The sequence below is a fragment of the Folsomia candida genome, unplaced genomic scaffold (genome assembly GCF_002217175.1).
Source record: "Folsomia candida strain VU population unplaced genomic scaffold, ASM221717v1 Fcan01_Sc015, whole genome shotgun sequence".
NCBI classification, from domain to species: domain Eukaryota; kingdom Metazoa; phylum Arthropoda; class Collembola; order Entomobryomorpha; family Isotomidae; genus Folsomia; species Folsomia candida.
The window spans coordinates 134,756-159,176 of record NW_019091207.1 but is presented as its reverse complement, the minus strand read 5'-3'; the positions used below and the strand labels follow the sequence as shown (position 1 = coordinate 159,176).

At 38.5% G+C, this 24,421-nt stretch overlaps 2 protein-coding genes across 3 annotated transcripts; one reads left to right on the top strand and one right to left on the bottom strand.

Moving 5' to 3' along the window:
- The first annotated feature begins 18,757 nt into the window (after positions 1–18,757).
- On the top strand, positions 18,758–20,964 carry LOC110856190 (B-cell receptor-associated protein 31). The gene is made up of 8 exons (XM_022104658.2): positions 18,758–18,917; positions 19,303–19,426; positions 19,497–19,552; positions 19,628–19,728; positions 19,790–19,931; positions 19,993–20,068; positions 20,130–20,253; positions 20,323–20,964. The coding sequence occupies exons 2-8, from the start codon at positions 19,388–19,390 to the stop codon at positions 20,463–20,465; spliced, it is 681 nt and encodes a 226-aa protein (XP_021960350.1). The 5' UTR covers positions 18,758–18,917; positions 19,303–19,387; the 3' UTR covers positions 20,466–20,964.
- Positions 20,599–24,394, bottom strand: LOC110856189 (protein phosphatase 1H). 2 transcript variants are annotated; one of them, XM_035857048.1, is made up of 14 exons: positions 24,140–24,394; positions 23,484–24,072; positions 23,201–23,412; positions 23,095–23,129; positions 22,866–23,024; positions 22,570–22,749; positions 22,469–22,492; positions 22,249–22,362; positions 22,118–22,186; positions 22,005–22,047; positions 21,871–21,935; positions 21,617–21,797; positions 21,484–21,546; positions 20,599–21,405 (listed from the first exon to the last, which is right to left on the bottom strand). In XM_035857048.1, exons 2-14 carry the CDS (start codon positions 23,855–23,857, stop codon positions 21,107–21,109), a joined length of 1,818 nt encoding a protein of 605 aa, XP_035712941.1. In that variant the 5' UTR covers positions 23,858–24,072; positions 24,140–24,394; the 3' UTR covers positions 20,599–21,106. The 2 variants fall into 2 exon arrangements, with proteins under 2 accessions (XP_035712941.1, XP_021960349.1); XM_022104657.2 differs by having other exon boundaries at positions 23,484–24,051.
- Positions 24,395–24,421: the final 27 nt, after the last annotated feature.

Genomic DNA, 24,421 nt, shown 5'->3' with positions numbered 1-24,421 from the left:
ACTAGACTACTACTGCTACTCACCAGTCACGATAATATTACGCCGTGTTGCGCCGTTGACTATGGTTAAATAAACCGGGGGAAGCGAAGGTAAAGAAGTAGTGGCAGAAGAACGATTTAAATTTCTGTTAAAATGACACCCCATATGTCTTTTTTGACCTGTGACCTTGTCACGGTCATGAGGCCAAAAAAATGTCGACGGGGTTGAATTTGTGGTGAAGTAGCGTCAGAACGATTGAAATGTTTTTTAATGACGCCACATTTGTCTTTTTTGACCTGTGACCTCGTCCTCACGGCCATGAGGCCAAAACTAAATATCAATGGCATTGAATTTCTGGTGAAGTAGCGCCAGAGCGATTGAAATTTATCTTAAAATGATACCTTACTTTTTCCTTTTTTGACCTATGACCTCGTCCCCACGGTCATTAGGTCAAAAGTAAATATCGACTGGGTTGAATTCGTGCTGAACTTTCCTTTAAAATGACACCCCATATTTAAATTAAGGTAAAAAAATTAATTTAAAACCACACCCATTCGCATTGGGGGTGGTCTGATTGACCCCATTATCGAACTCGACCGAACACTCAAAAATTAGAAGCACAATGCCGTAAACAGCGTTTCGTTATCTGAAGATAATCTGCATATGTACAGACTTACAGACGGACGGACGGACAAAACGATCCCAACAAGTAGCTCACCCTGCTTAATAAAATGTGTATGGCCGAACGAATGGTGGGTATGTAGGTGGGTGAATCGTGAATCGTGAATGGGTATGAATTCTTTGAAAAATAGAGATTGGACTTGGATTTCCCTGGTGGCAAAGTGAACTGCGAATTTTTTATGGCTTTGTTCCGAATTGTTTTGCAACTTTGTGCGCCATGCCAAACGAATGCAAGAACGTAAGGAGAGCAGGAGTAACGAGGTGGGGAGAAAGTCTTCTTCTTCTCGCACATACATAAATCTAAACCGTACATTTACAATGTACAATAATCAAAAACTGTTTACACAATGAATTCATTAAGGATGAATTAGCATAATGATGACGACTGGTTGGTTGGGTTGGTTTGAAGGAGCATAAATCAATCTCTCTCTCCACGTTCCTAATTAGTTTTAAAGTTTGATATCAAGATGTTGTTTTGATGCTGCTTCAATATTTCAAAAACAATTTGGCACAAAAGGAGAAGGAATGTCCTTGTAGAAGTGAGAATGCAATTTAACCGAATAATGGAAAGGTTTCCTTTGTCAGTGGCCGCGGAAGGGTGCAGACAGAGGGACAATGTCCCCACGGTTGTCCGATGTCCGTATCATCTTATATACATAAACCTCTCCCTCCCCTATCCTAGAATTTTTACGTCCTCCGATGTCCCCACGGCTTCCGCGGCCACTGTTTTGTCATGCAATCCAATGATTATCTAATTTGTATAAATTTTGGCCCGATAGAATTGAAGTAAGTGAATTTATTTCACTTCTGAAGGCCATGAATTGTCACCTTTAATTGAAAACCTTGAAATAATTTTGGTTGACACTGAACTCTGATAATTAAGTGGATCTGCTGCTCTTAAGAATAATTCCCTGGAGGACGATCGATTCGAAATACAATACATTTTCGAACTCATCTGGTCGTGAATTAGTACGGATAATTGACAACGCGGATTAATTGCTGCGTTCAATTAAACTTGATTTAGCAATCGGCTCGCTTACTTACTTGATTCCATAAATATCAACATTGTTCCTTCCCCATCCATACGACGATCACCCAGTGGCCGCGGAAGCTTGAGGGGACAGAGGGGCAATGTCCCCACTGTTGTTCGATGTCCCCATCATCTCCCCATCTTATATAAACCCCTCCCTCCCCTATCCTATCAATGCTTTTGTCCCCATATGTCCCCCATATGTCCCCACGGCTTCCGCGGCCACTGCGATCACTAATGGTCCGCAGCAACATCAAAGTTTTCTTGTGAAGGAGGAAGAAGAAGAGTCCGCGTGCGAGACAGCAAGTTGGTTTTCATTAATGAAATGATACCAATTCCCCTTTTTGGCTAATTACTAGATGAAACGAGGCGAATAAATTAATGCAAATGTGGTACACAATTAGGAACAACTGTGACGCAATTCTGTATGTCTGCACTATTAATCTCGCAATTATGTAAGGAAGTTGTATCATCATTGAAGAGCATTGAACCAGAGGGTGTGTGTGTAAACGGGTGTAATTGTAGACTGAAAAATCGCTCGGATATGCTCCATTTTTTAGTGTAGAACTGCATGACTCATCGTCAAAATCAGCACATTTTTAATCATTTAATCACCATTTTTAATCATCTCTGGGAATTTATTTTAAAATTCTGGACGACATATTTGCAATTAGTAAGTTGATGAATGGAATGGGATAAGGTTTTTAAGCCAGGTTCGAAGAGTTTTAATTTTAAACTCGAGATCTCCTCTTTCCAAAAGTGTCAAAATCTGGTGTGCATATTTTTAAAACAATTGGCATCCACCTGGTCTAGAAATTTAAAAATAATTCCCAGGAGCCAAGAAATGATTAAGAATGTGCTTATTTTGACAATTTTGGCGATGAGTCGTACGTTAATCAAATTTGTTTGTGTAAAAAAGTGTCACTTTATATAAAACTTACATATGTACCTCAGAATTTATTTATTTCCTAAACTATGCTTTACATTATTTCTTTGTGTCATTATATTTCCTTTAGCGTTTTTCTAATTAAATATTATTAAGAACAATAATTGAAATATTAAATGTAAAGTTTAATTTTCCACAAGACTTCACTCCATTTCAGGCGACGCGTCCATACCCTTATCAAAATCTTGGTCTTTTTCTTTGCTCTCATCCTTTCGCCGATCTCTTCTGTCGTCTCTGTCCCGATGTCGGTTTCTCTCTTTATCTCCACGTGTACTACTACTTAATGGTTTGTCAAATCGTGGAATTTGTGGGATAAATGGTCCAAATCCTCCAAATTCGCTGAAATTTGGGAGAAACGAGAGGAAAGCGGATGGTCTCTTTTCTCCGGCAGCATCATCATATTTTGGACCCATTTCACGCGTCCCTTTCAAGGACGGGAACAAACCAGTGAATGGAAATTCGGCAAATTGTCCGTTCGTCGTAGTTCTAGAGAGAAATACGATCTACACGAATTAATTCTGTGCAAAATTCATAGATTTTTGATATGAATTTCACTATAATAAACCGTTACAACGCATGTAACCAAGGGGTGAAAGGAGTGTCATACGTCAATGTGAATATCAAATTGTTCGAAAATTTGTTAAGATTGACACTTCTGACGTGTTTTCGACTTTTGTGTCTTATTTGTGTCAAATTTAACAGTTGATAACCCTTATGTGACCTTTATATGACCTCTGAGGTCAAAATGGAGGTCACCATTGAATTCGGGGTTAAATTTCAGTTGAAATTGAAATAGATATGTCCTATGACCTTTACATGACCTCTGAGGTCAAAATGGAGGTCACCATTGAATTTGACATTGAAAAATAGTTAAAAATGACGTGTCACATGTCAAAACTGACAAGTGACACTTTTTCGTCACTTTTCGTCACTGTGACGATGTCATCGTCACAGGTGACGTCCAAACACAAAATGACATGAATTTTCGAATTCCTCATTGAAAAATAGTAAAAATGATGTGTCACATGTCAAAACTGACAAGTGACACTTTTTCGTCACTTTTCGTCACTGTGACGATGTCATCGTCACAAGTTACGTCCAAACACAAAAGGACATGAATTTTCGAATTCCTCGTTGAAAATTAGTTAAAAATGATGTGTCACATGTCAAAACTGACACGTGACACTTTTTCGTCACTTTTCGTCACCGTGACGACGTCATCGTCACAGGTGACGATGTCACAGTGACCATCTTCGAACTCGTCCTGTCCATTGACGTTAGGAGTTTACGTTAAAAATTTCAAGTGTCTATGTCTTTTCGTTCAAAAGTTATCGGAGCTACGGACAGACAGACGGACGGACGGACAGACGGACATAACGATCTTATAAAGGGCTTTCACCCCTTAATAAAGTGCAATCATAGAGAACTGGTGTGGAAGCATCAGTGACCGCGGAAGGGTATAGACAGAGCGACAATGTCCCCACGGCTATTTGATGTCCCCATTTTATATATACCCCTCGCTCACACTATCCTAAAATGTTACTGTCCCTATATGTCCCCACAGGTTCCGCGGCCACTGATAAGCGTTACTGACCTGCGCACATATATGTATGACTCTATACCGATATGGTAATATTAACGGGAATTACCGTTTAGAAATGTCGTGTTAAAGAAAAATCTACTACCACTCAAAAACAAACTAATATCAATCTGGTAGGAATTTATTACCAAACACTATAAAAGTACCAGTGCAAAGTATATATTTGACTCAACCAGATTTTTAACAGTGTATTATGTAAATATGTATGTACTAACCAACAATGCGCCAATGGTCCATATTCCCAAAACAAAGTTCATAACTTTACCAACGTTTTATTTAAGTTTTTCCCTATTAAAAGATGTCGAAATATTCCACAATTTGTAAAATATTTATCAAATTTACACATTCCAGACTGCCTATTGTTCATCAAGCTACGCGTTTTTTATGGAAACTTTATAACGCGACGCTCGATTTGTAAACAATTGGCAATAAGTTTTAACAGCTTGTCGTAAAAAAATATGGTTAAAATTACAAGGCCATTTTTCTCCATTTTGTGTCATTCATCGTCATTAAGTGGAATGAATCTACGGCCAACAAGTTCTCATTTTATCCATCAATCTTAAATTAGGTAGGTGCAAAGTCTACACCAAGTTTCGACAGGATAGTAGAAATCAGTCTATTTATATACTTTTCTCCACATTTCCAAAATTTCTGAAAACTATTTCACAATTTCTACTGCAAACATGACATATCGATACGTATGCACTCGCCTCCTCTGCAAAATGGCACAGTAAATATACTTACAAGGCATTCATGTTGAGCACGTGATATTTGCCATATAGACACACGGCAAACAGATGAAGAATGACGATCCAGCCGCCGCTTGAGAAATATGACTTTCTCCAAAACTTGTGAAATATGTTGTCACTTGGAAAGACTTTTGTGATGGATTGCTACTACTCAAATATATCAAATTTGTTGGAGAAAAGTAAAAAGTGAACGTTTAGGGTAGAGGATTTTTCGAGTCTTGCAGCCATTTATGTGTATCAGTGACCGCGGAAGGGTGGGGACAGAGGGACAATGTCCCCTGAGAAACCACGGAAAATAAAATGTTTATGCACCATTTTCTCTCCGCGGCCTGAAATCTGTTGGCATTTTGAGGGATTTCTCATATACCAACACAATGTTAAATTTGCCCATTTTCCCATCGAAAATTTTGACATTTCTCAATGCAAAGCAATGTTAAATTTGTGATCTTTCAGTTTTTCGAGTTTTATTAAACCTCCTAAATTCCTCCTCCCACACGATAACCACAACATACTTAGAACGACTCCAAAGTAATGCATGTTCTTGTAGGTTAACGTCCCCAGATGTCCCCTCAGCTTCCGCGGCCACTGCTTAATATCCCACCCGTAAAAGGTAGAATACCCTCCCGAGTAGATTAAAGGCCTAGTGAACAACACATTTATTACAACACACCAATCTATTTCACTTCTTCTTCATTCATTTAATGGAAGGCTGGTTGGTTGGAGAAAAACCTCTCGAAAAGTGAAAGCACTTGCATGTGTGGAGAGCAAGAGAAAGCTAACAAGCTCCCTCATCATCCGCTCCCTGTCGTCATCTTGGCCAACTTTCACTTCTGCCTTTCACGTGCATGTACGTACGTAGGTACGAGTGATTGTCACACTTTGTCATAATTATTTATTTCATCGCATTACACGCCATAAATTTATGACGGCAGGAAGTTGTAGTATATTAGGTACGAAAACGGCATGGCATGTTTATGAGTATCGGCATTGGATAAAACTGTACATACTACTCGGCTCTATTTATTATTAATGTCCGCCATATATTTCACACAGTTCGTTCAACTTAATATTTATTTACAATTTAAGGAACAGGATCGATTACTAAGGCCTGTAATTATTCGTATTAAGAGAAAGTTTATGTTTGCATACTCAAATTGTAGACAAGTTAAACGCTGAAGCAATTACAGGGTGCATTTATTTTCTAAATTTGATTCCTTCTAGAATCGATTGCTATTTTATTTTATAGAGCGAATAAAGCAATTAAGTCATGTTCGTTCAGGAAGGGTCAAACCGCATCAAATCATGTCCTTCTTTAGGCGTAAATCTCAGGGTTTCAAATCCAAGAGTGAAAGGTAAGGTAAAGCCTTGTATTCAGGACGGATTTTTCGGGCGAAAAAGCTTAACAAAACGAGAATAAGAATCCTAAGTAAGATTTTGCAATATATTTTAAAAAACCCTCTAGGGTACGTTCATAAACTTTGTAACGCAAAAAGGGGATGGGTGGGTGGATGGTCAGAGCCCAATGATATCGTGCCTATGTGACACATGTTAAAAAGGAGTGGGTGGGTGTCACAAAAAAATTTGCGTTACGAAGTTTATGAACATACCCTCCAATTTGGTACACACCCTTTGTACTGAAATTCAAGTAATTCGATTGAAAGCGTAATTTAATACAAAAAAGTAAGAAAAAAATAAACGAAAAATCCATCCTGACTACTAGGCTTAAGACAGGAAAGGATTTCCAAGAAGACGAGAGAAGCTTTCACAATCTATAACCGTTACCTCGTTAACGTCTCAGATTGTCAAGAGGGAAGAGGACACCCTGTCAAAATACGGTAAAATGAAGGACCGTTGCGAAGCGAAGAATGAGAATTGAGTTTTCTTGTGATTGGATTTTATGACTCAAAGTCACGACGACGACGAAGAAGATGACGATCTACTATTTCAAGCACCACACAACACCAAAATAGCTTTCTCCTGACCACCGTGTAGGTTGAGGACATGACGTAATAACTACAAACCAAACCAAACCAAACCAAACCACCCACAGCAAATAAGTTGCGAACCAATTAGCTCTCAAGTATAGAGAGGGTGGCAGAGGATCCATAATAGCAGAGATCTCGACGAGGCAAACGCAATATTCTCGGAGCAGAAGCTCAGGAAAAAAGAGGGCTTGTTAGTCATCTTCTATGTATGTAGTTCGATCTCCGAAATACATAAACCTCACGAGGCGACACACTACTAATTGCTCACTGGTGATGGAACAATCGTCCTTTATCCTCCTTAGAAAAGGAAGCCGTACAGTGGCCGCGGAAGGGTGTGGACAGAGGGATAATTGCATTATCTGTTCGTGCTATGTAAGCCACTTCTTATCCTAAAATTCTCATGTCCCCACAGGTTCCGCGGCCACTGTTCGTCACGAGAGAGAGAAAAAGGACGGCTCAATGTTTGCATTATGTTATTCCAGTCTTCTCAACCAACTAACCTAAATAGACAGTGGCCGCGGAAGCTTGAGGAAACAGAGGGACAATGGCCCCACAGTTATTCGATGTCCCGATCATCCCCCCATCTTATATAAACCCTTCCCTCCCCTATCCTACAATGTTAACGTCCCCACATGTCCCCACGCCTTCCGCGGCCCCTGTAAATAGATCCTCATCCAGAGAACGCGGACGACAACTTGCTTGGAGATGCTTGACTGACCCGGTCGTACTTTTTTTGGGTTGTTGCTATTTTTTCTGGGATCCCTCGTCCATGAGGTTGATGGACGTGTCTCATACTTTACTCATTCCCACATTATTATGACACGTCAAGGCAGTCTTTTCCCATCACCATTACATAAAGAAAGACATTATGACCCAACAGCCAAGCCGGACTGGTTAGATTTCCTACTTTTGGGCGAATTGTCTTTCTCCTTTCGACTCTCCGGGGACCAAGTGTGGATCACATAACACAAGGCCCAAATTCATTTCGTACCACATATGAGACAAAATGGCTAGGTGTATTTATGAGAAAGTGGAGTCGACTCTTTCTTTCTGGACCAAAAAGTTTTCAACAATAATCTAGGATATGTATAGGGTATCAGTGTTTCGGGTGAAAGTAATCACACTTGCACGAAATAACGGGGAGAAAGTGGTTTTTTGCAGGGGAATATTTTGACCTGCAAGAAAACCAAGGCGCGAGGAACTACGCGCCCGCCGCTATACTTCGTACGGCGCGTGAATAGATGGCGCATATTTCTTGCACTTTCTCCCAGTTTCTTTGCAAATGTGGCAAGCCTGCTAGAAAAGAAACACTGGGTGAAAGTAGTCACTACTGACCCCGTGCATCGGGTGAAAGTAGCCAATTGCATGAAATAACCGGGAGAAAGCGGTTTCTTACAGCTATGTATTTTGACTTCCAAGAAATTCAAGGTGCAGAAAACTACTCCCGGGCGCTGTAGTTAATACGTCGCTTGGCTACATGGCGCAAATTTCTTGCACCTCGCGTTTCTTGTTTTGCGGTGCAAGAAATGAACCCGCAAGAAAAGACACACTGTGTACCGAATGAAAACAAGAACATGTAGTGAAAATCCGGTCGGATATAATAGCAGCTCTGATTTGGTGGTGTTTGGTCGGTGCAAATCCACAAGTCCTGTGTGTACTTTCCATTTCCTGACATTTCCAAGTCAAGTAAATGAAAAGTTTGAAGTCTGTCATCTCCTGATACGAGAGAGTGCTCTGACACGAATGAGTCTTTTTCAGCGGTCCATTATTATTGGAGTTTGACGCCATACACGCAGTGGCCGCGGAAGCCCTGGGGACATTTGGGGACATTGTAATTGTAGGAGGGGTTTATAAGATGATGGGGACATCGAACAACCGTGGGTGGGGACATTGTCCCTCTGTTCCCCCTACACCCTTCCGCGGCCACTGTTTACCCACCCCAGAGCTGATGTCCACCCGAACTATCCTGTGTGTGCATTCGGGTCATTGTGTTCTAACAATTTAATTCCATTTGCGTCAGTGGTACTGCTGACAAGTGAAGTGAAAGCTGCTGACATTTTATTTACGATCAAGAAATCAGTCATAAAAACAAATGGCAGTTTTGCCCACTGGCCAGAGGACAGTTCTGTCATAACATTTTAATTATACTGACAAAAAGACACGGCTTTCCCATCTATATATTTATTTAGGGTGAGTCAGTTTCTACGTGGAGAGAAATTGTGTTTTTAGCCGAGGCAGGCCTTATGTACGCGTCATGTTATGGTTGTCTGTCTGTCTGTCAGTCAAATACGTTCGTAAAAATTGTCCGATCGACTTGAAATTTTGCACACACGTGGAGCATGCAAAATTTAGGAATCAAATTCGAAAATGAGCCGGATCTGTAGAAAATTTTTAAAAAAGTTATCGTAAATAACTTATTGATAACAACCTGACTCGGGCTAAATAATGCTGCACTGTGGATTTTTAAAGCAGGTTATCCACTCTTCAAGATAAGTATTCAGTGGCCGCGGAAGCGTGTGGACAGAGGGACAATGTCCCCACGGTTATTCGATGTCCCCATCATCTCCCCATCTTGTATAAACCCCTCCCTCCCCCATCCTACAATGTTAATCTCCCCACATGTCCTCACGGCTTCCGCGGCCTCTGTAAATATATGGTAAATATTTAAAGAACACTTTACCCCGACACCCTCCTAATATTGTCGAGTAAATAAATATGTACATATTTGCATACAATTTATGCCTCCATGTTTTTTGTAAGCAAATTCAGTATCACATGTCTCGGAAGTATTAGCCATTCAATACAGATACATACATTTCATCCTAGTCAATGGAGATTGTCACCAGATTTGGACCTATTAAATAGGGAAATTCTACAGAAAATATTGCTTTTTATAGACATACATACACGTTTTTTGCCTTTTCTCTCTGCTCGCTGTCATTGAGCGTTGCTTTGCGAAAGGGCAAAATTATTGTAGAATGTGACATTCCAGTCAAGCCCGTCACGAAGCATTTGTTCCCCATAAATAAGTGCTTTTCGTAGTTTGTGATACACTCTCGAGATGTGGATAACAGGGCTGAACTTGCCTTGAAACGTTGAATCGAATCAGATCAGAGGGAGCAAAATTTGATTCAGAGTCGTTGTTCAGTTTGAGGAAAATGTATGTGTGTGAACGACAAAAGCAGCTTCCCATTCATTCTAAAAGATGATGTATTTCATGTCTCACATTCCATTATTTGTATGTAACTGGCAGAGAAGGAGGGAATATTGGGATGGAGAAAGTACAGATATGTCTTAGAAATGTGCATAGCCTACTACACTGTTAAAAATCTTGTAGAGTCGCATATTTTTATACTTCATACTGGTATTGATCTGGTAATAACTTGTTATCGGATTGGTAGTAGTTTATTTCTGGGGATGGAGATCTCCCAGCGTATGCTCAAAGATTTTGAGTAAATTAGTATTAATCGATGTCAAATTTAATTTATATATTGAGATATTTGCATTAAAAGAGGAGAAAACGAGCCCAAATCTTGACAAATTTTTCACTTTCCAAATTTACTGCGTGATTTCTCCTCTTCGGATGCAAATATCTCAGCCATTGGCAGGTTGGTTTGCAAATTTCGCATTTATCAAGTTTGTCATCGATTTACACTAATTTCATCGAAATCTGTGAGCATACGTTTCGAGATTAGTGGCAAATTTGTCAGTACCACAACCTTACTAAACACTGAAGCCCGTTATTATTACCAGTCCTGCTAGAGTCACACATACACTCTAATCGGTAATGATTTAATACCAGTTTTCTAAGAGTGTACATACCGCATAACTGCTCGATTTTATGATGCATCCGATTCGAAATTTAATCCACGTGTTGCAACTTAGCCGAGTCCTTCATGTTTCGACTAGTAATTACAAACATGAAATATTAATTTGCATCACGTTAGCCCTCTTAAGTCTTAAGAATTGTTATGCCAAAAATTTGGCCACTTTCCCCCCTTGATTCTATAGTTGGCTTGGCTCTATATATGTACCACACACCACCACTGGTTGAGTTTCCATGAAAAAGTAGAGGATAGAGAAAGTAGCAGAGTGAAAGGAAGAAGAGGCAGGCAGGGAGCAGGATGTGCCACGAAATGAAGATGATGGAAAGAGATAGTTACTGCAGTACACAAATTCAATTTCCAAACTGGAAGACTCTGAAAGATTTATGGAAAGTATTTTTTTCTATTTGTGTCAACTTGAGACTTGCACTTGGGACTGTTCCATATTCATGCAAAAATCTTCGCCTTCTGCTCAAGATACATGGAGAAAGGAGAAGAAGAGAGGAGTTAGCTTAGCAGAATCCTGCACTATCTGTTTTTGCAATGTATGTATGTACACAGTGGCCGCGGAAGGTATGGGGACACATGGGGACATTACACTCTCAATAATTTTTCGTACGATTGTTACCGGCGGAGGTACTATGCAATTCTACTGCTTCGGTAATAACTTATCACCGAAAAGTAATATATATACAGACCCTAAATCCTGCTCATTTCTCCATGTCAACGCTCTGGTAATAAAAATATAATTGACACCGGAGGTAATTTGTTACCTTCATGAAAAAATTTATTACTATGTGTTACCACTCGGTAGAATTTCATAGTGCTGGTAACAATAATATTATAAAAATTATTGAGAGTTTAGCATTGTAGGATAGGGGAGGGGCGGGTTTATATAACATGGGGAGATGACGGGGACATTGTCCCTCTGTCCCCACACCCTTCCGCGGCCACTGTGTTTATATGTATGTATCTATCCACTTTCTTTTCCTGCCTAACCTACACAATTGGGTTACTAACATACTTGGCTCATGCTTTCTTCCTTGCTCGGAAGGTACTTTACTCTCAAATCGAGCTGTCTTCTCTCCTGAACTGTTGGCTTTATTGAAATATTGAAAATGAAAATTGAAACGAATAGCTAAAAGCTTCTTCTTTCGCAAACGGGGCGACACATGGCAGTTGCAGGATACGTTTTGATCAATCTCTTTCCGCTACTTTGTTGCTTAAATTCGCTGGGAAAAGGTCAACAAACGTGTGACATGAGGATGGACAATGCTTGGTGAAAGTGGACCATTTCTTCAGGAAATTAGACTCGAGTTGGAGAGAAAGTGGGGATTAAAGAGGGTCAGTTTGAGTCTGATTTTTTGTATTTGTTTCACTTATTTGGTATTAAAACTAATAAATATTTAGTATTTATGAGGAGTAAAATATAATGAGTAATTTATCCGAAAGCTTCCAATTTCTTGGTGAAAGCTTGACCATTTTTTGAAAAAATAACCTCTAGTTGGAATGAAAGTAAGCAAATTAAAATTTGTCAGTTTGATTCCGATTTTGATTTCGTGTTTGTTTCATTCAGCGACTTACATGATGTTCGAGTAAACTACATTGAACAATTGACCCAAATGCTTTCAATTTCTTGGTGAAAGCGTGACCATTTTTTTTTAGAAAATTGGCTTGAAAGCGGTCAAAATGGCTCAATTTGACTGATTTTTGTATCTATTTTATGCAACTACTTGCATATTGTACAAATTAATAAATATTTAGTTTATTAGTAGTAAAACATATTGAGTAATTCACCCAAATGCTTCCAATTTCTTGGTGAAAGCGTGACAACTTTTCGATAAAATTAGCCTCGAGTTGGAGCAAGTTTGAAGATTACAACTTATCAATTTGACTCTGGTTTTTTGCTACTTACATAATGTTCAACCCAAATATTAAATATTTAGTACGACCGAGTAGTAAAATACATTGCATAATTCATCTCAATCCTTCAAATTTAATACTTATTTAGGTAATTTTACTATGGCTTAGCACAAAATAGAATTGTCATGCACGCCTCGAATTCTGGGAATGATAAGTACCGAGCGAGATGGAATTTATTGGGATAATCCGCTACAATAAAAGCACTAAATTCTGATGAAAGAGAATTTGGAATGCTACCAGAGCGAGTTCATTGATGATGAGATTCTTCTTTCCCGAAACCCCAGAGGACCTTGTCCAGAAAGTGGAAAGCACATGTCATGTCACTTTTTTCCCATGTCAATTTGTGCACTTTCACCCGCCCGACATACGGACGCAAGCAAGGAATCCACCCGATGTCGGAGTGACTTCATCTCTCTTATCTTATCTTGACTCTCATTTCTTCCGTCAAAACGACTTTTTTTACTTTCATTAGTGCCATTTCTGGGATTACATCATGGATATCCAATGTCATAATAGGGAACAGTGGCGGCGGAAGCGGGGGGACATTGCTTCCCATATAAAATTCCGCAAAATCGTATCTTGCCCATGTTAATAAGCTCGTCATCGTCTTATCTCACAATGCTAATGTCCCCACATGCCCCATTGTCCCCCAGAAATTCTGAAAATCGTGTTATTAAGCTCGTCATCTTCCTATCTCACAATGTTAGCGTCCCCACATGTCCCCCCCGTTCCGCCGCCACTGATAGAGAAGTCGTCGAGCAGCTCTATATATATCTGGGACAAAACGTAATAACCAAACCTTGTCAATTATGATATTTTATTTCTCAAAAAAAAAAAAAAAAGTTGGTCTCGAAACGAGGAGAGGATTTTAGATCACGGAGACAGCAGCAGTTTGCCAGCCATGATTTGGAACATTGTTGTTTTCCTACATTTCTTGTGCTGATAATCAGAGAAATTGAAAGCAAAAAAATAAACCGTTAAACGAATGTAATGAAGGGGTGAAAGCAAGAACTTTACAGAATTAAATTTTAAATCAAATATTTAAGAGAAAGTAAGTAGGTTGATTTAAACATAAATACCGCATTTTCAACGTTTTTGTAGGTCATGTATGTATTATATTGACGTGACCATTCAGGTCAAAATGGAGGTCACCATTGAATTCGGGGTTAAATTTGCTATCAAATTGGCATATATATGCAATTTGACCCATTCGTGACCTTTTTGACCTTGACAGGTGTTACCTAGAGTACCCATCTTCGAAATTGACCTTGGTTTTTATTGAGGTAATCATGCTCCAAATTTCAAGTCGATATGTTAAACCGTTCTTGAATTATCTATCGGACGGACGGATAAACAGACAGACAGACGGACATATCAATCTTATAAAGTAGTTTCACCCCTCCATAAGTGGAGGGAGAGTACAAGTCTTGCCCTGGGGATTGGACGGAAGAACAAAACCTCTAAACTTGGAACCCCCCGCTGGACTTTTGTGAAAGAAAGGCATTCGTCTTCTTCCGCTTGACACTTCCTCCTGCGGTGCACTCACCAACGTGCATCGCCTGCAATCAGATTACATCATGGTCGATAAAAGTGGACTGGACTGCAACGAGTAGACTACTTCTTCTTGAGGTACGAACCACAATGAGGGGGGCGGACTTCCTTCCTTTTTTTGTTGTGGGTGAAAGTAGCATTGAGTTTGATTCAAGCCAAACAATGCTACATATACGTATTGATTTCAGGTCGTGTAAAAGTATACCAAGATAAAAAATGGAGCCAATTGTGATAGACAGTTATACAAGGAAATTGAATGCTTTCCGGTTAAAAAATTCATTGACTGAAGTTTCAAGTTGATTAGTTTTTTACTCTGGGTTTGTACCCTGGTCAATTACCTTTGTGCTTTCTCTTACATCTTTGACTAATTTGCTTTATAAACGAATTATGCAATGTTTGTGTACATATGTACAAAAGTAAGTACATATGCACAATTTTTTTACCACGTGTAAACATACACACGTGGAAAGTTTGTTTTAAATTAAAGGAATCAATTGGAAAATACAGTTATGCAAGGAAATTGAATGCTCATCCTGCAGCTAAAAAATTCATTGACGTTGTTAAACACATTGAAGTTGATTAGTTTTTTATGCGTAAGAAATATTTTTTACTCTGGATTATTGTGTATCAATTACATAACTTTCTCTCGCATGCATGAAAATCTTTTACTAATTTGTTTTGTAAGGAATTACGCAATGTTTGTGTATGTATGTGTAAAAACACAACTTTCTCTTATATATTTTTACGTTTAAAGTTTGCTTTAAATTTTTCAACAAGTGCTTTTCCTTAGAACGACACTGATTAATTTTCATTACGACTTGGTCACGCATTAAGTTAACTTTACCGTTATACAATTTCCTGTGAATTTCAGTTTCATTTGCAACAACTCCTTGCTAATCTTGCTACACGAATAATAATAATTACACGGCCCAGCCCCACCCCTGACCTCGCTCGCGGCACGAAATATGCTGCCCCAAGAGAAAATAAACCTTGAAAGATTTGCAAAGTTTTGAAGAGAAAGCAAGGCCGCGGGACAATGTCCCCATCATCTCCCCATCTTATATAAACTCCTCCCTCCCCTATCCCACAATGCTAATGTCCCCCCAGCTTCTTCCGCGGCCACTTCGAGAAAGTACTCAGAGAAATAAAAGCGTTTTATATTTCTTGCAAATTCACACTCCTTCTCACGTTTTGAAGCATAATTGGAATAATTTAGAAACGAAGGTAAATATGAACCAACGCTTTTCAGAAGAAGAAGGGTTTCCAAACATGCATTTTCCAAACAAGTCATGCAGTTCCGTCCCCATTTCCGTACTCTCACCTGCACAAATTCGATTTCGTTGGAAAAGTTTTATTTCAAGCAACGCTGCAATAATAATTTTCTCAAATCGTTTCCAACTCTTCACTCACTTTCCCCTCGCGAAAGCAAGCACGAAGAATGCTACACCAATTTACCTCCAGATTAGATTGGATTGCGTGTCTCACGATTCCTCACGTATCAAAAAGATTTCATTTCGTTTATGATTTCTCGCGTGGCTCGCTTGCAGCAACAACAACAAGGTTTGCTCTCAGATCTAATTCAAAGAGAAAGTGTGTGTGTGTACAAGAAGGATCAAGAAGAAAACTTGGAAATAATCCGATTTTACGGGGCAGTGGCCGCGGAAGGGTGGGGGCGCAGAGGGGCAATGTCCCCACGGTTGTTCGATGTCCGCATCATCTCCCATCTTATTTAAACCCGTCCCTCCCCTATCCTATAATGTTAGCGTCCCCCAGATGTCCCCACGGCTTCCGCGGCCACTGCTTGCGACGAGGGGAGAAAGTGAAGGAAGTCCTACAACTTGAAAACCATTTATTTACCCCCTTGTTTTGTTTGCCATCGCTTAACTACTTCCTACTTATTGCACACGCACCGTGCATGCATCGTGCGAGCCAAGGTTAACAAGAAGAAAGGGAAAGCTGGCGGGTGAAAGTATTTAATGTCGGGAAAATCTTAGAGTAATAAATTCTACTTTAAACTTCTCCGTTATTCGGAGAGCTTTGTTGGATGCATAAGAAAATCAAAATAGCAACACGTCATATATCAGGTTGCTGCATTTTTTTAATGGTTTCACATAACAGGATTTTTTTTACCTTGGGGAGAAACTGAGGGTATGAATTGAATCATTATTAGTTTTATGTAACACCTGGTATAAATCGTGAAATTGTAGTGTTTCGTAGTTGTAAGGAGAGGAAAAATGCAGGTTATGTAAGACTGCAGTGTAAGAGCAGTGGCCGCGGAAGCTGTGGGGACATCTGGGGACATTAGCATTGTAGGATGGGGGTGGGAGGGGATTATATAAGATGGTGATGCAGACATCGAATAACCAAGGGGACATTGTCCCTCTGTCCTTCCGCGGCCACTGCTTGCATACCTGTCCAGAAATAACGAGCTGCAGGTGAATGCATACAATTTATGTAGAAAGCTAACTTTCTTTTTATCAACTTTTCGACTAATCTACAACCCCGATAAAAAACAAGGATCGTAATTTAATACGGCTGCAACTGCAACGTATGCACGTAGATAAAAAAGTATGCCAAATAAATACGTAACAAATGGTTATGTCGACTGAAGGAATGTTGCAGTGAGTTATTTATACATACATTTTTTATATATAAATGACTTGTCCTTTCTCCGGTTCATAACTCAAGGACAACCTACGTTCAATAATAATAGTTTTCTTTATGTTAATCATTTATAATGCAGATCTAACCTTTCTCCAAGTTGAATAATATTTGCTTATCCTTCATTTTCATATTCAACTCCATTCAGAAAACTGGCTTTCTCCAAAAAAAAAAAGAATTTATTACCCAACTTCATGCATACATTTTATGTACCTGGAGGAGATATTTTAGTCGACAAGGCAAGAACCCAATTACATGAGAATATGTACATGACGACGGGAATGTTAGGTTGTTTTTGGATAACCTCTGACCTAACTAACCAGTGGCCGCGGAAGCGTGTGGACAGAGGGACAATGTCCCCACAGTTATTCGATGTCATCATCATCTCCTCATCTTATATAAACCCGTCCGTCCCCATCCTCATCCTATAATGTTAATGTCCCCAAGTGTCCCCACGGCTTCCGCGGCCACTGTCTAGAGTTTGTATAGCTACTGCTCAGTACCCGTTGAAGTGTGTGGACAAAGGGACAATGTCCCCACGATTTTTCGATGTCCCTATCATTTGCCCATCTTATACAAACCCCTCCCTCCCCTATCTACATACAATGACAATGTCCCCACATGTCCCCACAACTCCGCGGCCACTGAAGCTAACCAAGTCCTCCGGGGCTGTAGGATGGAATGAAGAATGTATGTATTTGTGCGAAAACAGGAGGCGGAGGAGGAGAGAGTAAAGTACCAATTTGTATGGACCGTTTTGCTGAGTGGAATATAAAATTTGTTTCGGATGCATTTGCCCTTTTCCATTGCTGACGTTGTTTCGTGGTGGCTACTCAAATGGGGATGCTTTCACCACTGCTTTCTCCTCTCTCCTCTCCTCCTTCTGCAGAATACTGGAATTTCTTTGCAGAAAGAATAAGTAGAGCAACATCAATATATTGTTTGCTGTATGTACTTACTTATCCGTTCATATTCATGATCAGAGGGCGGATATGTATTTATTTTCAGCCTTTTCATTTGATAGCGACCGACGGTAAAAGTTTGACAATGTTCCCTAACTTGTTTACAAAAAATTCAAAAAATTTTTTACATATGGTTACATATTTCTATGTAGGTTTTCAGACATATATTTCCACTCTTAGTTGAAAAATATGTAAATATTTTAGATATTTTTTTCAAAAACATGCATATTTTGTACAAATTTCAACGATACGAGACGAAATTATTTGCTCAAAGAAATTCTATCAAATAAAATATTCACAAACACAATGTTTTTGAAAATTCTCATATTTCAGGAATTTTTCGTAAATACATATCCGTTCTTTGATATATACTGTCCAAGATGTATCTAGAACTTACCCATTCTTCTTTCATGATCTGCATGGATTCGCAACTCTCATGAAACATCATTGCATTTTTCTTAACCCAGAATTAGCATACTTTCCCCATTTGGACTACCTTTCTCTTTTACCTTTCTCTTCTTTCTCTTCGACTGCCTTAATTTCAATCCTCATCAGGTCGAGGTGGAAGGAAGGTGGAAAAAGTATTCAAATAAAAAAGTGATTGTTGCCCCAGTTTTTTAGAGATTCATGAAATTGTAATACGCAATCACCTGACCATGAAAGGATGCCTAAAACCTAACGATTGCCGAGGTTTATTTTTAGAAATCATTATTTTTGCAGGAAGCGAGAAACTTTGCGAAAGTGTATTAGACGAAGAATGGCACAAATTTCTGTAATTTCGACAAAACAAACTTTACTTTACGCACTTGGAATATAATTTTGGTGAAAGTTTTTTATTGTAATTTTGTTTCATTTTGCCCCGTACGGATTTTCCACCGCGGTTCCATTCAAACTGGTAATAAACACGTCAGACCAAGTTTTTGTTATTTTTTGTGATGATTCATTCATGATTCGGGAAAACATTGTTTAATCTCTGTCAGCAATCTGAACGCAGTTAAAACTAGTTAAAACTTGCAATTATTGACGGTAAGTAAGAGAACCATTTTGTTTTTGTAAGTAACTTTTTGAAACTCTATGGTTGTTTGAGGTAAAAATTTTAATTTTTTACTGAAGTTTGATCTTTTCCAATTATAAACTTGTTTGTATTTAATTAATCAACACTGTTGATTAATATTTTTTATGATAGTTCAAGAGTTAATTTAGGCATTTTATATTTAGACACGTTTATTAAAACAAAGAGTGCAAATTTTTGCGATTGAGAGAGTGACTATGAGCAATGAACAAGCATCATCAGTCATATGACGTCAATTGTCTTTGTTTGTGCATTTGTTAGTGCGACTTGTAGTTTATTGTACGTGTACAAGCTATGGTACGTAGTCGGCTAAAGTTGTGATTTATTTTAATTTTACAGGAACGACTTCAGTTCCTTTAAAGCATTCTAGGATTGAGCTAGTGATTGAGTTCCAAATTTCCATACATATTTCGAACAGACTTTAATGATGAGTCTTCAGTGGGGCATCGTCGCTGGATTTTTGGTGTGGCGTATACTAATATCATTTATTAAAAGACATACATAATTCCTAAACTGGTTTTATTAAATTCCAGTACTTTGAAATCGGAGTTGTCGTTCTGCTTCTCCTTCCGTTTATTTCTGCGCAGAGGTGAGTTGATAAACGGTCAATTTGTAAGTACTAAAATTAATTAGAATTGTTCTCTATAAATGTAATTTCTTTTAGATGGCTAAAGATATTTCGATCCAGAATATTGCATAGTCTCGGAGCTCAGACACAGCTCTACTTTTATGGACTGTTCGGACTGCTTTGCCTCCTTTTCTTGGGTAAACTTATTTGAAATACTAATATTTGATCAAATTATTTATTGTTTAAATCTATGATCAGATGCTATCCGTGAAATGAGGAAGTATTCGAATGAAGAATATGATCTGACTGTAAATCCCAAAGCAGAAATGCAAGCGCATATGAAACTGTTTAGGGCGCAGAGAAATTTCTACATTTCTGGATTCGCATTGTTCTTTTCCTTGTAAGTCCGCAACTATATTTGTTCAATCAGAGTGTTACATATTTATCATATTGATATATAGGATCATCCGACGACTGGTGAGTCTCATTAGCATCCAGGCTACTCTGCATGCCCAAACGGAAGCAGCTCTGAAACAGGTAAGCTTATTTAAAATACAGAAATATTTGTGATTTGCTTAAATATTGCTTCAAAACGCAGGCGTCATCCGCATCCGATGCCGCGAGGAGGTTGATGAATGATGGTGATAAGAAAAATGCTAATGACAAGGAAAGCAGTGCTAAGGTTGCCACTTTGGAAACTGAAGTGAACACGCTGAAAGAAGGTATTTTTAAGATACGAAAAGTATATATTATGTAAGATTCAAAAATTCAAAGTCTTATCTTTTTTACAGAACTTGAGAAACTGACCAAGGACAGAAATGCCGTCAAGTCACAAGCTGCCAGTGTTTCGAAGGAGTACGATCGGTTGACTGACGAGTACGCCAAATTGCAGAAGAAACTCTCCACTTCTGGAGGAGACAAGAAGGCTGACTGATAACCTTTCCGTTCCCATCATGTTACGGAATTGAGTTTAATCATATAAAGTTGAATCACAAAAAGTGTGTAGAAGCTTTGTTTTTTCTCTTATAATATTAATTATCTCTTGATATTAATGAATTACTTCTGAATGAATTTGAGCATTTGTGGTACCATTTATTACAAAAATTGCGATTAGGTTGCTTCTCTAAATTATTTCGTGATCTCGGCGATAACAAAAACCAAAAGTCTCTACATATATATTACCTAATTCAATAACTTACAATTTTTAATTGGTACTTAATTAATATAATAAATAGGATTTGGTTTATTTGTGTTGGTATTTCAAAAGTGGTGGCGAGGGGATCGTCATTATATTAAAAATTATATCACAGTTACAATACCTGAAACTAGATTCGCTATGCTGCTACCGAGAGTCGTAATATAATAGTAACAATAATAAATTACGTTTCTTTTTGATTTATCGTACGAAATAAATTAAACATACAAAATACTAATCAACTTGAACTGAGAAAAATTATTAAGGATGGCTACGCATGGAATGTACTCGGATTAGAGGAAAATGAATGTAAAATGCATACATACATAAATCAGAATGTGAGTTAGATGAGAGATACTACAGAGAATTATTATTTTTGATTAGTGATTAGATTCATCTACTACTTCTAACTGTACATCCATCGCATTTACGTTAGCATTTAGTGAATTAGTAGAAAGTGATTCTTTATCCTTAACACTTGTAGTTGGGGAAGCTGTGCTGATCTCCACCGTGTCAAGCACATCTTTAGCGACTTCATGACCATTTGCATTGACAGCGTCAAGGGATGACTCAAAAGTTGAATTTTCCATGTCATCGTCTGAATAATGTTGTTGGGCCCATTCTCTGCGATATTGCCCGATTGGGATAACAAATACGGATATGTCGTCAATCGTAGCAGCTAGTGGGTGAACAAACAAAAAATATTAGGATTTAACTTTAATTGATAGACGAAAATGAGAGGGAAATAATTAACTACCTGCACCGTCCCCCATTTTCCAATTCTTGTCATTGAACTTCCCTCTTGCATGCATTACCAGATCTAAAATTGATAGGTGTAATTTGATTATATTTTAGTACCTTTATTAAATTTCAATTTGCTAGTTTCATACCTTGAGCGGCAGAGACGTAACGATATTTGTATCGATTTATATCCGAAGGAGGAAATTGGTCCAAAGTGGAAAACACTATTCTTGAAGCGGTCGAATTGAGAGTCACATCCCATAAACCATCGGTCCCCATCAAAATAACGGAATCTTCGTCTAGATTATCTGTCAGATCCAGTATCTTCACCTAAACAAATTGATTTTCATTATTAATTATTATTGTCATTACTCCTTTAAAAATGTCCTTAAAAATAACCTACTTCAGGCTGAGATGACAAGAATGGTTTTATTCGTATATTGGAACTGTGAGCATACAACTCATGATCTGAAAGAGTTAAAAAATACAAAATCCTGATATTGAATGGACATAATTATTTGTAAAGTTTTTATATACCTCCAAAACCTCGGGTGACACCTATAGTGGCCAACACACGACTCTACAAACCAATTACCATCCAGCGAATTAGCAGTGAAATTTTGTATGAAAGTCAATAAATGAAAGCATACTCTTTTCCCATGCCCAAATACAACTGGGAATTTCAGATCATCAAGGGAAGCAGTCTTATACGCCCAGCCCTGAAAGTATAAAATTTAAAGTCAAACAATACATAAATAACTAAGTTCCAATTAAGTCTTACCGTCATGTGTGCCGCACGGTACATAATTTTCGTACCAACATCTTTCTTCACTGGTCGACGAAGGTACTCGTTGGAGGTAAAATCATTTCCCAATAGTTCCGGACGCTGGGCAGCCTGTTATATTGAATTAAATATCAAATTATTTATACACGTTCGTAAGGTTATTATATCAAGTCGTGTTTTTAACAAGGCGTTAAAATAGATGCACATCACGTCTTACCAATAATCGCACACGAGTCCGTTCCTTTAATGTGCAAAGAAATATACAACATATAACGCAGGCTGTTGTGTTATTAATATTTATACAAATAATAAACTTACCGTTTCTGGAGTAAAATCTTGTGATAAAGGCACAGGATCAGAATTTCTCATACAATATATTGCTCTGGAATCTCCGGCATTGGCTGTGTATACTTTCCCGAGTATAAACAGACAGAGTACCGCTGTACAACCACCATTAACACCGTCATATTTTAAGTTATCTTCCCGAATAGTTTCATCCTGAAATAACCCAGACACGTATTAAGACAGGGAGATAATTGGTTATAAATGATGATAAACAACATATTGGGTTGAAGCAGGTAGAGCTTCAACCTAATATGTTACATTTTACCCACCATCTGATAAAATGCTGCCTCTAAAGCCCCCACAATTAAAGAATCTTTGGTCACGCTGACTTGAGGATACCAGTAAACACCTTTCTTTGACTTTCCACCCACCGACTCACAAAAAGGACCATCTTGGACTAGATGAACTCCAACTTCGTGCAATTTATCCTATAATACGACAAAAAAATAAACGATCAAGCAAGACGTTGACACTTTAAATCAATTTGCAAACCATTACATTCAAAATATTATGAAGCTGTGCTGCTGCTGCAACTGCAAATAAATATTCGTACAAGTTTAATAAATGTCCAAATATTCCATGATGCAATAAGAACAAGACCAACCTGCCGCTCCAGCTCCGGCATGACCATCAAATAATGCAAAGAAATAATATGGGATAAGAATCTCCTTTCGTGGAAGCCCACTCCCATTCTGCTCCTTCTGACCATTCATTTCAGACGCATTTCCATTCTCGATTGGTATTTCGACCCGTATGTGAGCATAATGTACCCTGGCTTGGTCTTCGTTTAGCTTTGACTTCCCCGAATTTATAGTTCTGATGATAAAAACGTTATACATATTAATATAACATACATACATATATGTCTAATTAATTTACTGTCTTACTCCGCATAACCAGACTCCCACGGTATAAATGACAAGTCCCTGGGAACAATTATAGGGCGAACGCCATGATCCGCCGTGACCGTGATTTCGTCCGTGGAATTTAACTGAAGAAAATGTGGTCTCGAATATTCGTGTCGTTTGATCCTTACACCTTCGCCATTTTCGAGACCATGACTTCCTCCCCGACTTCCTTTGCGACTACGATGTCCTTCTTCCCCTTCCTCCCTCTGATTTCTTGACGATGATGATGACGACGACGAGCTGCTACCACTCCCACTCAGCCCCACCACGGATGCATCCAGTCCCGTATTACTTACGGCATTTATCAGAGCACTCTTGAACCGATTGATCATTGTTGTGCGGTTTTTTGGCATAAAAATAACGGAATATTCAGTAACTCTGTAGAAATTCACTATGTCCTCGTCTGTGGAATGGTCACTGTTTATTTAATTTTACTGTGTTTGTATCGCTTCCGTACCAAGTCGCAAGACAGATTTACTTCTTTATCTTGTTAAATTGGTTCAGATCAAAGTTCAAAAGATCAAAAGCGACCTATTTTTCTTGATCCCTGAAAAGTATCATCAGATGACTGCATGACTCATTAAAAAAACATTCAATATTTGTTTAAGACTAGATTTTTCTTGAACGAGGGTTACCTTTGGAATGCGGTATCAATCCCAACACAGAAAATAAATTTTTCTCATAATTTTTTGGAAACTCTTCACTCTCAAACGTTTTTGATGGTGCTGAACGGCAGTGAAATGGATGCACTATTTAGACAATAGTTTGAAAAATGTGGTGTCTAAATGGTTCTTTTGTCTGCACAGAACTTGTCAGATTTCCGAAATAGTGACAAAATAATTGTGATGATGCTTTCAATCAACATCTGATCACAGAAAGTAGCAATAAATGTCAATATTGAAAACTTTGAGGAGCAT